We start from the raw sequence: 13,469 nt of genomic DNA on the forward strand, positions 1-13,469 counted from the left end.
ATTGAAATCACCAAAGAGAGTAACAAAGGCGTTAGGGTATTTAGTGGTGATTTCAGAAATACACTTATATAGCTTGTTAACAAATTCTTTATCACTATCTGGCGGTCTATAGCACACAGCCACTATTACGGGGGGCGTCGTAGCGACGTACACAAATACAACTTCTAAGTCAGTAAGAATTGGTATAACCCGGGACGGAATGTGATTATTTATAGCTAAAAGCACACCACCCCCCCCCCCCCCCCCCCCCTCCTAGCGGATCTATCACACCTATACACACGAAAGTTTGGACACAAAGGAAAAAGTTCAGTATCGGATATATCGGGGCTTAGCCACGTCTCGGTAAGCACAAGGAAATCTGCGTTGCATCCCTCAACCAAGGAAATTACATCATCTCTTTTTTGGTATCAAGCTTCTAATATTAGTAAATAAAATAGAATGATAAGAAGGTTCGTTACAGATATCACGGCGTTTTGCAGGTTGATTGGGTGACGAAAAACGAAATGAACGCTGGCATTGCTATGCACTTTTTTCCTTCACGGCACCGAGAGCGGCGTCATATACAAAACACTTATTATCTAAAAACAGCTTATCGTGACGCAGCTTGTAAGTCGTGCCTTTAGGCTTGGCAAAATCAAGAAGGTGACGGCGCGCAAGTCGGACAGAAATGGGAAAATCTTCACTGATTGCTACACGTGTTCCTTTGTGCTTAAATGCCGACGAAAGAATGCCCTCTTTATCCTTAAATGATGAAAACTTCACAATTATAGGGCGACATTTCTGTGGATTGAACGCTCCCAAGCGGTGCGCTCTTTCAATTTTGCTTGATTCGATATTCACGCCTAGGTTACTGGAACACAGGCCGGTTACCAAGCCCTCGGACTGGGCCCACGTTTCCCTATCGGTGTCAGTGACGCCAAAAAATAGAAGGTTGTTACGACGGGATCTGCCCTCCGCGTCGTCACAACGAGTTTTCAGCTGCGAAAGTTCATTTAGAGCTGTAGTAAGCTGAGGTTCGGTAGGTGTGACGTTACCAATTTCCTTCTGCTTTAGTAAGTCGAGTTCAGTTGTTAGGTTGATAACGCGTTCTTCCAGAGCGGAAGCAGATTTTACGCTTTCTATGTTTTTCTGTGTTAGTAGGTTTACCTCTTGTTGCAGAAGAGCAAGGCTACTCTGAAGTTTCGCGACCGTCTGCACAAGCGCAAGGAATTCATCCTCTTGTTGCTTGCTCATAGGGCCTGGGTTCTTCTCTACATCCCCAGACAACAAAAGCAACAAAGCTCTGAAAGATTCAATACACGCTTTAAAAGATTCAATAAAAGCTCCGGGGCATGGAAGCACAACTAGGCAAACATAATTCGACCTAAAACAGTGGCAGGGTTTACGACTACTAACCTGCGGCAAGACGAAAAACATAAGCCATCTCATCGCTGCAAAGCTTCCATGCCCACTGGCGCGCTGTAGCCGGGGGGGTCCCTTCGTAGGCGCTTCCGTTGATGTCGCTGTTGATGGCATAGCACGAGCGAGGTCCTCTGTGATCTTGATCCCAGCGGGCAACACTGTGGTCGACGAGCGCGTGGCGGATGGTAGCTCGCGGCCCGTAAACCGGAGCAAAGCTGCGCCGTCATCGTGTCGCCGGCTGGAAGGGGACGCACGCGCTGACACGGACAGGAGCTGCGGCAAGACGAAAAACATAAGCCACCTCATCGCTGCAAAGCTTCCATGCCCACTGGCGCGCTGTAGCCGGGGGGGTCCCTTCGTAGGCGCTTCCGTTGATGTCGCTGTTGATGGCATAGCACGAGCGAGGTCCTCTGTGATCTTGATCCCAGCGGGCAACACTGTGGTCGACGAGCGCGTGGCGGATGGTAGCTCGCGGCCCGTAAACCGGAGCAAAGCTGCGCCGTCATCGTGTCGCCGGCTGGAAGGGGACGCACGCGCTGACACGGACAGGAGCTGCGGCAAGACGAAAAACATAAGCCACCTCATCGCTGCAAAGCTTCCATGCCCACTGGCGCGCTGTAGCCGGGGGGGTCCCTTCGTAGGCGCTTCCGTTGATGTCGCTGTTGATGGCATAGCACGAGCGAGGTCCTCTGTGATCTTGATCCCAGCGGGCAACACTGTGGTCGACGAGCGCGTGGCGGATGGTAGCTCGCGGCCCGTAAACCGGAGCAAAGCTGCGCCGTCATCGTGTCGCCGGCTGGAAGGGGACGCACGCGCTGACACGGACAGGAGCTGCGGCAAGACGAAAAACATAAGCCACCTCATCGCTGCAAAGCTTCCATGCCCACTCTATGCTCTATGCTATGCTCTTCTATGCTCACTATGCTAGTGGAGCAAACAAATGTGTACAGTACGCAGAAATACGGCAGCTCCGTGACACAACTCTGCAAGAGCTGGAGCAGTATATTAGAATATACCTGAAAATGGGGCTTACAAAATGACGAACGTCATATGCTACTGCGAGAATGGGACAAGGTATTCTCCTATCGCTGACAAGAGGTCGAGAAATTGTTTCTTGAAGCTGATTCAATGCATGCATGTTGTAAACAACATGGAAACCACCAAAGAAGCGAAGGAGGACAAGTTGTGGAAGATTCGCTTTTGGATTTTATTATTCCAGCACAACCTCTAGAGCACTGAACAAGAAGAGTTCAATGCGGTGGATGTGATAATGGTGTTATTTACAGGAAGGAGCTCGCTAAAACAGTACATCCCAAACAAACCGACGCCGTGGGGTTTCACGCTTTGGGGACGGGCAGGCACAACCGGTGTCCTTTACCAGTTCGAGGTATACCAAGGCCACTCCAAAGAAAACTACATTTTTGGACTTGGGGTGATACTGTCCTGAGCATCTGCTCTGAAATACGTTCAAATGAAGACTTCAAGGTTGCAGCTGACAATTTTTTTAGCTCTTTGAACCTTGTTGAAGGGCTAACGAGAGGAATACAGTACGTTGGAACTCTGAGGCAAAATCAGCTGAGAGACTGCAAATTCCAAGATGAGAAGACTCTGAGAAAAGTTGGCCAAGGCTCACATGATGACAGAGTTGACAATGACAAAGGAATTGTGGTAGTTCGCTGGTTTGACAGGAAAGCTGTCACCCTAGTGTCAAACGTCGTCTCTGTTGAGTCAATTCAGCAAGTCAAACGGTATGACCGGAAGACCAAACTCCACATTGACATCACACGCCCGGCAATTGTTGGTATGTACAACAGTTTTGGGGGGGGGGGGGGGGATCGACCAGCATAATTATCAGGTGTCGCTGTACAAATACACAATTCGATCGAGGCGCTGGTACATGTACCTCATATATCATGCTACCTTCATCTGTGTCGTGAATGCCTGGAATATTCACAGGCGCCAAAGCCATCAGCTGAAGGAGCGGCCACTCAAGCTGAGAACCTTCATTGCCAGTTTATCAGAAAGCCCAATCTCTACTGGAAATGCGCCAAAAGGACGGCCGGTCAGTCTGCCTTCGCCTCCGATGAAGAAGAGGAAGTTCACGCCAAGTCATCCCCAAGATGACGTTAGAAAAGACGGGGTTGGGCATCTTCCAACTATGGCGAGCAACCAACTTCGATGCAGGAACTGTGTGCTCAGCGTGAACACATTTAGCACGGTTGTGTGCGCGAAATGCATTGTAACTCCGAGTCTGAGCAAGCGACGCAACTGTTTCTTTGAATACCACAAGCCACGAGACTGCAGCTGGCAAAGACGTAGCAGAAAAGCCCAGTGTAGCATATTTGATATGTTCAATAATTTTTCACTTGTTTGAAATTTCATTGTTCTTTTTGTATGAATGTACTTACTTTGCCATAAATAATGGCACACAAGTTTCTACAATTTTAATTTGCCTAGAAATATGTTTGGGCTTAAATTTCTCAAGCACTTAAATTTGATTATAATGCAATTAAATGCAAATGTGCAAGCGAGCTGGACAAGAATGACGAATTTAATTGCATTTAATTGCATTATAATCATAACCTTAAAATTGCAAGCTTCACCCTTGTTGGTGTTAGACTGGTGGCGGCTGATAAAACCCGTTTGCTCTACTGATGTCTAACCCCTGGTTAGCTCAATTGGTAGAGCGCTCCACCTGTAATGGAGAGGTCCCGGGTTCGATACCCGGACCAGGCGGATCTTTTCGGTCGCGCACCAGTCACCAGCTGTGTTTGGAGATTTGTGTTTGTCCTTTGTCCCTCTTGTTCCCCTTCTCCAGGGATTATTTTCGTCACTTAAATTTAGTGCTTGAGAATAGGTGACAATTGTAGCGGGCAAACGCTGGCGGCACACTTTCCCGTGTTGACCGTGTGACCGATGATTCGCTCTGCTCGCTCCACTTTAGAATCTCCTAAATTATACTCGTGTAAAAAAAAAAGATTGGGGTACCTGTAAAAGAAACAAAAACAACTAGCATAGCCGAGGTTTCTTCTTTTTTTTTTTGTGCTGCTTTTGGGGAACATGTACACCGATATCAAATTATTTTAAATCTTTCAGTTTTCTGTTGACAACAAAAGGTTGGCACTTTTCAAGTATGGGGGCACTTGATATAAACAGTGTATTAAGCTCAAAACATTAGGACATTACAACCAAAACTATACTGTGTATATATATATATAAAGTGGCTATAATGAAGACAAAGTGCTCAGGTGGCAATTGTTTGTATTCTTTTATTTTCCAAACCTGATTATACAATTTTATATTGAAAATATTTTCCTCTAAAAAATAAATAAAACTCATAAAACAACCTTGTAGGTACTTTTGACACATTGTGGAAATGGAAATCTGAAAAGGAGTCTTTTTCCAGCACCGGACTATCGAACTATAATAGTTATAGTAACGATACTTTCAAAAGCCAGAAACAACCCTTTGAATATGAAACAAACCAGAAAACTTACATGGAAACAGGGAACGTTTAACCAAAAAACAATGTTATGTATGCATTACAAACATATAAAGTCATCAAAATATGCAACATCACAGTCACTTCACCATTTAAAAAAAATACCTGAAAATATGTATAACACAAAAAGGGATATGGTTTACACCAAGCAAGATACTGCGCCATAAAACCAAAGTTTCAACAATAAAAGAAGGTATGAGTGGGTACCCAAAAATAACCGGAATGAATTTCAGGAGGCCGGGCATTCGTAGTACCAGCATCCACCTCTTGCAGCACCCTTCCCAAGTTAGTTTGCCGACCGGTAACGTCTGCTAAGGATCTAGCGGCATGTTGTGAATTTCCCCAAGCGCTTCAAAATCATTCCTTGTTTTTTGCAATGTCTGACTTGAAGGACCTTCCACATCCATAAAATGATTTACTTTCAAGACTTTTCATACGGGTGAACAGAAAAAAGTCACTCGGGGCGAGGTCCTGAGAATATGGGAGGTTGAGAAGCAGTGTCATGCCAGGACAGTGTCTGCTGAGGCATTGTTGTGATGGAACTATCATTCCCCATTTCCCTCAAATCGGGGCATTTCTGCCTTACTGAGTTTTGCAAGTGTCGCAAAATTCTCCGGTAAAACACCTGGTTAACAGATTCACCAAGAGGAACAAACTCTGAGTGATCAATGCCCAAATATTTTGTGTTCTTCTTCAGTTGAGGAGGTTAAAGGTCGCCCAGAACGAGGTTGCTCATCGATCAAAAAATCACCAGTCTTAAAGCGAGAAAACCACTTGCAATTTCTTATTAGCATCTTCCTTGTAAGCTCTCTGAAGCATTACAAGAGTTTCTGGCACAGTTTTACCTAAAGCAATAATTCACAGCCCCATGTTGTTCTTTCATATCAGACATTGAAAAAAAAAAAGAAAGATTTTGAAGTGCTTGGAAAAAATATTTGCAGCAGACAATGCCAGTCGGCAAACTCGCTCGGAAGAGGTGCTGCAAAGCGCTGCTAGCGGCGGAAGCTGGTACTACAAACAGCCCGCCTTTCAGAAATTCATTCCGGTTACTTTTGCATCCAACCTGGAACGAATCACTGCACCAAAAGCTTTCGATATATGCCATGTTTAAAAAAAAAGATGGCAACCAGTCAAAGAGGCTCAATAGACCTTATGAAAAATTGTTTGGTGATCTGACAACACTGAGAGCGTCGCCATTTTAATGTTGGCAAGCGTCGTCGGTACCAAAGCACGGTGGAGGCATCAGAGAGAGCCGTACGGGCAGTGTACGATGGCGCAGCAGCTGTTTTCCGCCTTCTGACCATGAAATGTGGACAAACAGTTTAAGCAACCTACCGCAACTGTCTGATGAAGCTCTAGGAGGCCTGTGCACGCTGGCAACAACCTCGTCGAAGCAGCGGAGCAAGTCCTTCGCCTTTGCTGTACAAGCTAACACACTGCGGGTTGTCGCCAGCGTGTGCACAGGCCTCTGAAAGTTTCATCAGACTGTTGCGGTAGGTTGTTTAAACTGTTCGTCCCCGTTCCATGGTCAGAAGGCGGAAAACACAGCTGCCATGCCATCACACACTGCCCTCCACCGCGCTTCAGTACCGACAACGCTTGCTAACATTAAAACAGTGACGCTCTCAGTGTTGTCAGACTACCAAGCAATTTCGCATAAGCTTAATTGAGATGAGGCAATTTTCTCTGTAACATCAAGCAACATCAGCCACAGTGTGTGCCCAAATAATGGCAGACTTCGATAATTGGTGCTGCAGCTACCATACTCCATTCACCTCTAAGCTGAGACTGTGGTGGAAGCTACGTTCTCGTTAGATTAGTCATACGCCTCTCTTTTGCCACATCATCACGCTCCCGGCCATACTCACGCGCAAAGAGTTGGGTCAGGTGATAAAAGCAGTGATGTGATTGGTCATAGCCATTTTGGAGCAGCTGTTTGAGCAGCCAAAAGTTCATTTTGGAGAAGCAAAAAGAGCTCTTGGAGCACAACCGCACACTTCATTTTCATTTATATCACTGCAAATGTGAGGAGAGATGGCAATTATTAGGAGAACAAACACCAGCTGTTTAGTTGCTTGTGGAAGCACCAGACACGGCAACAAGACAACGACTGATGAAGAACAGCGCAAACAGCTGTGGATGATGATTTTAGGTACGAAATCCCACTGAAAAAATGTTAAAATACAATCATTTTGAGCACCTAGATTTATGTGTCCTTCAAGTTCTAAGGGGGGTTGTAACAAAACTGCAACTCTTAATTCAGACAAAAAAAACTATAAAAAATAAACCTACAAGAGTCCATATATACCTTCTTGCACCCCGTCTCGCTCTGGAGGAGTACCTTTCCCCTTAGTATGCAGGTGTGCTGCGGCGAAGCAAGACACGCAACATAGCGACGCCTAATTTGCAATTGTTGCTTCACTGCATTGCACCACGCGATGAGAAGCGCACTCAACAAAGTTAACTAACCCACCAGAACAGACCACGAACACGAGACTTGTTGTGAAACTTCTAAGCACGGTCAGTGCTTGGTGCGAAATCAAATCGAATAGTATGTTATTTGAGACGATTATCGAAAGTCCTGAAAACCCGCACGAGCCTACACTAACGATTCGCCCCGGCAGCGAGGCCTGCAGCTGTTATATTTTCAGTATTACTTAATTGAACTTAAGTTCTGATGCAATGTTGGTGCAAATTCCTCACATTTTGATCAAATGTAGCAAGTGTAGCAGAATAAGCACTTAGGCACAGTTTGGCACAATTGGCGCAGCAATCACATCACTGGGTGATAAGAGGGAGGCGGCTGATTGGTCCGGCAGGGTGAACATAGTATAGCTGGTGCACACTTTTGAAAAGGGTCTATTCAAGGGTAGCTGACAAGCTGTTGTTGGCTGCAATACAAATAGCAGAAGCGCATACTGCAATGTTCGCTCGTCTCCTATGATTTTGATATAGCCTTTGTTCTTCTCATGGGCAACACTGGATCCCACCGCTGCCGGCATGTCGTGGTCGAGACAGGTTAACGACGACAACTGATTCATTGCATACAATACGTGGTCCTGTGGGTTGTCGGGCTGGTGGCATCTATTACATGGTGGGCCTTATCTGCTAACCCTCTTTCGCATCTTTTTGCTGGTGCTTGCCACATGAGGTGCTGTGCTCGGCGGTGGGCACTGGTGTTTCCCACTACAGTTCTAAATCACTATAAAAAAACAAAACAAAAAAACAGGGTGACAAACCTGTAACAATGTAGCAAACAGATTTGTTTTAGGCTGGCTTCACACGAAAAATCTTTTACAACATTTTGACATTGCAAGGCGAACAGAATTCTGGAAGTTTCACAATCTAAACCAACAAGCACGCCCCCAAAGGATTGAGGATCCATTCCACCGCCTGGCCATTGTCTGACGAGCAGCTGAAATCTCGTTACATCTTGAAGTAGCAGTAGCTGCAATTCCAGTCTCCTGAGTTCACGAGCAGCAACCGCTGAAATAGCAACATGCTATTTCTGGTATGATCACTATCCAAAAATACAATTAGTTCATGCTGCATAGACCCAAACTTTCGGAGTGATCACTTGCAACTATGCCTATGTCTTTTGCTGATGCACCTAGAACCATAAATTACAAAACTAGAAAAAAATAAAGCAATCAAATTTTGTTGTCAATTAACCTTCTGATCCTGCAGTGATAATGAAATTAAACTACAAGCATATACAGGTTCATAAAAAAAATATGTTTAATATCTATCTTGAGTGAATTGCTATATTTTTATTGTGAATGTCCCATTCTTGCAAGCGCATCTAATGCAGTCATTGAAATGTGACAGAGACATCTTGGGACATTTGGGATACGAGTCACCTTACCACGGCCATTGCTAGCCTGGCTGCAAGCATGCCAGTTGACAGTGTCACCAAATGCTTCACCAGGAAAAATACATTTGTCTCCATTCATTTACGCCGGCGCACCCACACTGCCAAATGTTGCTCTCCTAACGGTGTAGACACCACGCATCTGAGAGAATGCATGAGGATCACACCGTCCACACTGTACAGCAGTCATGCCGCACCAAGGGAGAGAGCTGCCATGGGCACGCCGAGATACCGGGTTTGCCGAGACAGCAGAGGCAGCTGTCTCGACTAGTGCTCCAGGTGTCCACAACCATAGACGGGAACAGTCGTCTATTGTTGCCATCAACTGTCCCAATAGACAGATCTCACTAAGCAATCCACGCATGCGTGATGCCGCTATAACTTTAGTTCACAGGAGGCAGTGCACGAGACAGCTCGTGTCGTCTCGTCACGTGCAAAGCTCCAGCGGGGTTCTCCCACATGCAGATTAAGTTTCTTTGATGCATTGTGGCAGCGGCGGCTTAATGAAACTGGCTGGTGAGATTGGTCTATTCAAAGGCAAAAACCCTGAGGCTGCTGCACATCCAGTCGTTCCAACCATGCAAAGCCTCTTTGTGTCCAGGCCATTGGATTCTCATGGGGTGAGATATTTTCATAGTAAAGTATCTGGTGTCGTCATGTCACACCCTGGTGGTTTTCAACACCCATGGGCTATATAATTCCTCTTCACTTTCAAAGAATTCTGTTACATCAGAACGATGAGAGGTTGAAAACCGGTATGGAGAAGAACGTCAGAGGAAAGGAGTGGTGAAGGAAAGCAACTGACCGAATCGTCCTAGGCGAGCCAACGCAGGACGTTTGTTATTGCAGGGCGTGGGCTGGGGTGGTGTGTTGCCTAACCTGGGTGGCCCTTGAAGGAAACCTAGCCCGGGCTTGGCTCAACTGCCAAGACCCCAGTTTCATCAGACGCGGGGACACCTAGCACAGCCAGGCTTGCAGGGGTTCTGAACCCATGCTGGGCTCGGGGCTCATGGTGATTGGTGACACCACTCACCGAACACCCACAAGCGCACAAGTCTCCTGTGGCAATGCAACCCTGTAAAAAGGCATTCAGTACATAAAGTAGATACTGATCAAGCCAAGCGAGAGATACACTTCAGCTGAAAAAAAAATGAAGGCTCAGCTCAGACATATGATAGATGCCCAAGTGCAGTTGTCTGTCAAAACCAATGTATTTTACATGCTTTAAGTGAACTAATAGTTATCATAGATAGACTCAAAGCTACAAAGCAAAATGTACCCAAAATACTGAAAGCTGAGCTAAAGTATGCACAGCTTTCTTAACCGAAATACCTAAGAATGCTTTTATTTCACTTGTCTTTCTAATTAAGTGACATCTCTTTTTCAGCTACAAATAGAATGTGCTTATGTGAAACCTATAACTCCATGCTAAATCTGGGTCATTCCTACTCTGCAGTGTGCTGGCTTGCTCAAAATAAAATCAGGTGGCCTTATCTTGGTCTCAACAAAAAAAAAATTGTCACGACTAGTGCGGCCTTAGCAAAGCTTTTTCTTGAGGCTTCCTTAGATAGACCGACTGAGTTACTTTCGAACAAACCAGCCAATAAATAGATTATGGACAAACAGAATCAAGATTACACATTCCACTGAAACGAGTAGCCAAGTGAAATCAGCAATTAGCTGAATGCTCAGGCGGTTGTAACCTGCCAACTCAGTAGCCTTCAACAAAAACTCTTTTCATTGCATCAGTTGGCAAAGTAGATGTGAAACACGTGCACAACAAAGACAGGCATTGTATGATGGTTCCCACATGAATCGTAGCTGGCGTCCTATGACACTGTGACATGGCACGTCCCGATGTCGCATTGTGGGGAGCTGGCCGACGCAAGCAGAAATTGCAACCTCATATTTTGGTAATTTCACTGCAGTGTCAGGTGTATGCAGTTTGAATGTTTTTGTGTTCTGCGAAGCTACAGCAAGCACCATGAGTGACAAGGAAGGTGTTGTGATATCACCATCTCAACTATAAACAAACAAAGCATTGCAACAACGAAAATGATGCCGAGAAGCGGTGCTAAAATGCTGAAAGGTAGTGCATGCTTTGGTTTTGCTCCATAATTAGTTTTGTTTTAAAGTTCAGAAGGTGAAGAGGAATTGCAACAGTCAGGGTCCTCTGGGGTAACAACCGCTACGAAGTCACATAAGCACTGTGGAAGGTGTTAGCTGTGCCAGGGCTCACGTTGCATAATGACGCACTGTGCCTGTTGTCAGGCGCCCGTCACTATATACCTCAAGCAGTGCGAGAAAGATGTGCGTAGGTAAACAGCAACAGCCAGTCAAGCAGCACCAAAACAGGACCTGGAAGGGTACATGGGCTCATCCAGCTTTGACACCAGAGAAGCCTGAGCCAAGCTGGGCTTTGAGTGGAACCTCAGCAGAATCCATGAAGGAGGACCAGACAAGCCTTCCTTCATGTACGTCACAAAAAGGTGCCTACCACACACTATTAAGTATATAGGAGGTCGAATTTGGGACGCAGTCTTCCCTCAAAATAAGCTTTAGTCACTTTCCATGATCCCGAGTGTTGCTTGGGGTCTCGTGAAATGACAGCCCCGGCAAGTTCTTGCCCACAGGTACCACGACAAATGCCAAAAACAGCACCAAGAATACAAGAACGCACGAGAGCCTTATTTTCATTCACATTTTCTGCCTTGTATAGGAAGGCGAAACACCCTTGTAGTGATAGCTGGCAACTGGCAATTGAGCAGGCATTATCAGTATACAGGAGGCTATGCTCCATGACGCCTATCCTGGGGCCCTATGTTGCGCTTTTCGGACTCCCACGGCGACTAGGGAGAGGGAAGTGACGTCAAACACGCAGCAAACGCAGATTGGATGTTGATTGGTGAGAGTTGCTGATGACGAATTTCCGCAGAAGAAAACAAAGAAAAAGTGAGCTTTGTTTTCTTCTGCGGGAATTCGTCATCAGCGACTTTCACCAATCAACACTTAATCTGTGCTTGCTGCGTTGTTGACGTCACTTCCTCGTTCCTAGCCGCCGTGGGAGTCCACAAAGTGTGACATAGGGCCCCAGGCAGGTGAGTCATGAAGAGCTTGGCACAAACCATCTTCTGGAACCCCGGTGTTGACAAAGACATTTAAGACCATGTAAGAAGGTGCGAAACATGTGCCCAGTCCTGTTAAATGCCCCTGGTGCAGGTTAGGGTCAGCTGATTGGATACCAAGCAACGATGAAAATGGCTTATATTATGCCGTACAGCTGGAGAGTTACGTGATACTGTTCGACACAAAGCAGATAGAAGCATCGGCCGAGACCACAGTGGAAGCCCAGTGCGACATCTTTGATCGATTTGGACAACCAAGGACACTTGTGTTTGACGACAACAAACCCAGATTAATAGTACTGTTTTCAAACAGTTTTTACAACAGTCATGTACATCACCCCACCACCCCTTTGTATCACCCGCAGTTCATCAGGTTATCCGAGCATGCAATATGTGGAGACAAGGGGGAATTTATGAGGTTCAACCTCACAGTCTTGGAACCAGGCTTGCAAGCACTTCCCCGCTGTTGTTTAAGTTCCACTGCTGCAGAACCTCAGCAAAAGATAGGAAGTATTCTTCTTAACTGTTATTTGGCTACCACATCAGATCCTTGATTGATTTTTGTCTATATGCATTTGGACTCGTCCCCGCACATGGGAGGCAACCATCCTTTTGGTGTGGGACAGACTGTGTGGGCGCGCAGTTTAGGCCTATGGTGGATTCCTGAAATTGTCTGCTCACTTGATGGTCTACGAATGACAACAGTAGGCACCTCAAGAGGCCAGCACCAACACCAGGCAGATCAGCTCTGGACACAGCTTCCCCACAAGTGGGCCAGCCTACCTGTAGTAGTTTTTTGTTGGAGAGGCAACAATGTTGGAGGTTCGGTGGTTCAATCATCAGGCTGCTCCTTGGCAGCAGGAGACATCCAAAAAGCGCTGGTAGAGCGGCCAGGTGATGGGGTACCCTGATGTGAGCCGAGCAGTGGCGGGGTTCACAGTCAGCCCTGCCAACGACAAAGCAGAGGTGATTGACTTTTAGGTTTAGATTTCATTAATTATAGAGCAGAACATCAGAACTGAAGAACAAGAATGGCAAAGAGGTGCAAGCTCGGACTCGAAATTGCACTCGTAATAGTGCAAATAGTGTCTGTGACGATGTAACAAACTAGTAAAAGCCAATTATTAGATTCTCCTTTCCTTAATTTTTTTTTTAAACAAAACCCGAAGAAAGACATTAAGGGGGTACAGAATCAAAACTTGGAATATTTCCAGAACACTTCGAAATAAGTGAAATATGATCCACGATATCTGTAAATGATAATGACACGCTTGTATTTTTAGCAGATGGCTATATTTTTTGTTCCAACCGACAGATTCTGGCGAGCGCTTCAAAAACAGCCATCGAGTCGGCACGCAAATCTCGGGATATTTACCCGCAACGTCACGCTCGCAACGTCACGGGCCCATACGAGGCCAAGGGTATAGTAATTACGATCGCCGTCACTAGGTGGCGCCAGCTTTATCGTCAGCGCGTTACAATTTTGACAAGTCGGAATGCCCGAGGTACGGTGTACTAGACCTGATACGTGCGCCAAGCGTCGCTCGCTCCCGCTCGCCTCCATTGGACA

The 13,469-nt window shown here is 46.0% G+C and overlaps 1 protein-coding gene across 1 annotated transcript; it reads right to left on the reverse strand.

Moving 5' to 3' along the window:
* Window positions 1–519: 519 nt before the first annotated feature.
* LOC120846792 lies at window positions 520–1,449 on the reverse strand (the record flags this gene model as incomplete). Its single annotated transcript, XM_040218669.1, has 1 exon — window positions 520–1,449. A coding segment is annotated over one exon (930 nt), but the record flags the coding sequence as incomplete, so codon positions are not given.
* Between the last annotated feature and the right edge of the window lie 12,020 nt (window positions 1,450–13,469).

The sequence above is a fragment of the Ixodes scapularis genome, unplaced genomic scaffold, assembly GCF_016920785.2.
Source record: "Ixodes scapularis isolate PalLabHiFi unplaced genomic scaffold, ASM1692078v2 PGA_scaffold11__112_contigs__length_91849675, whole genome shotgun sequence".
NCBI lineage: Eukaryota > Metazoa > Arthropoda > Arachnida > Ixodida > Ixodidae > Ixodes > Ixodes scapularis.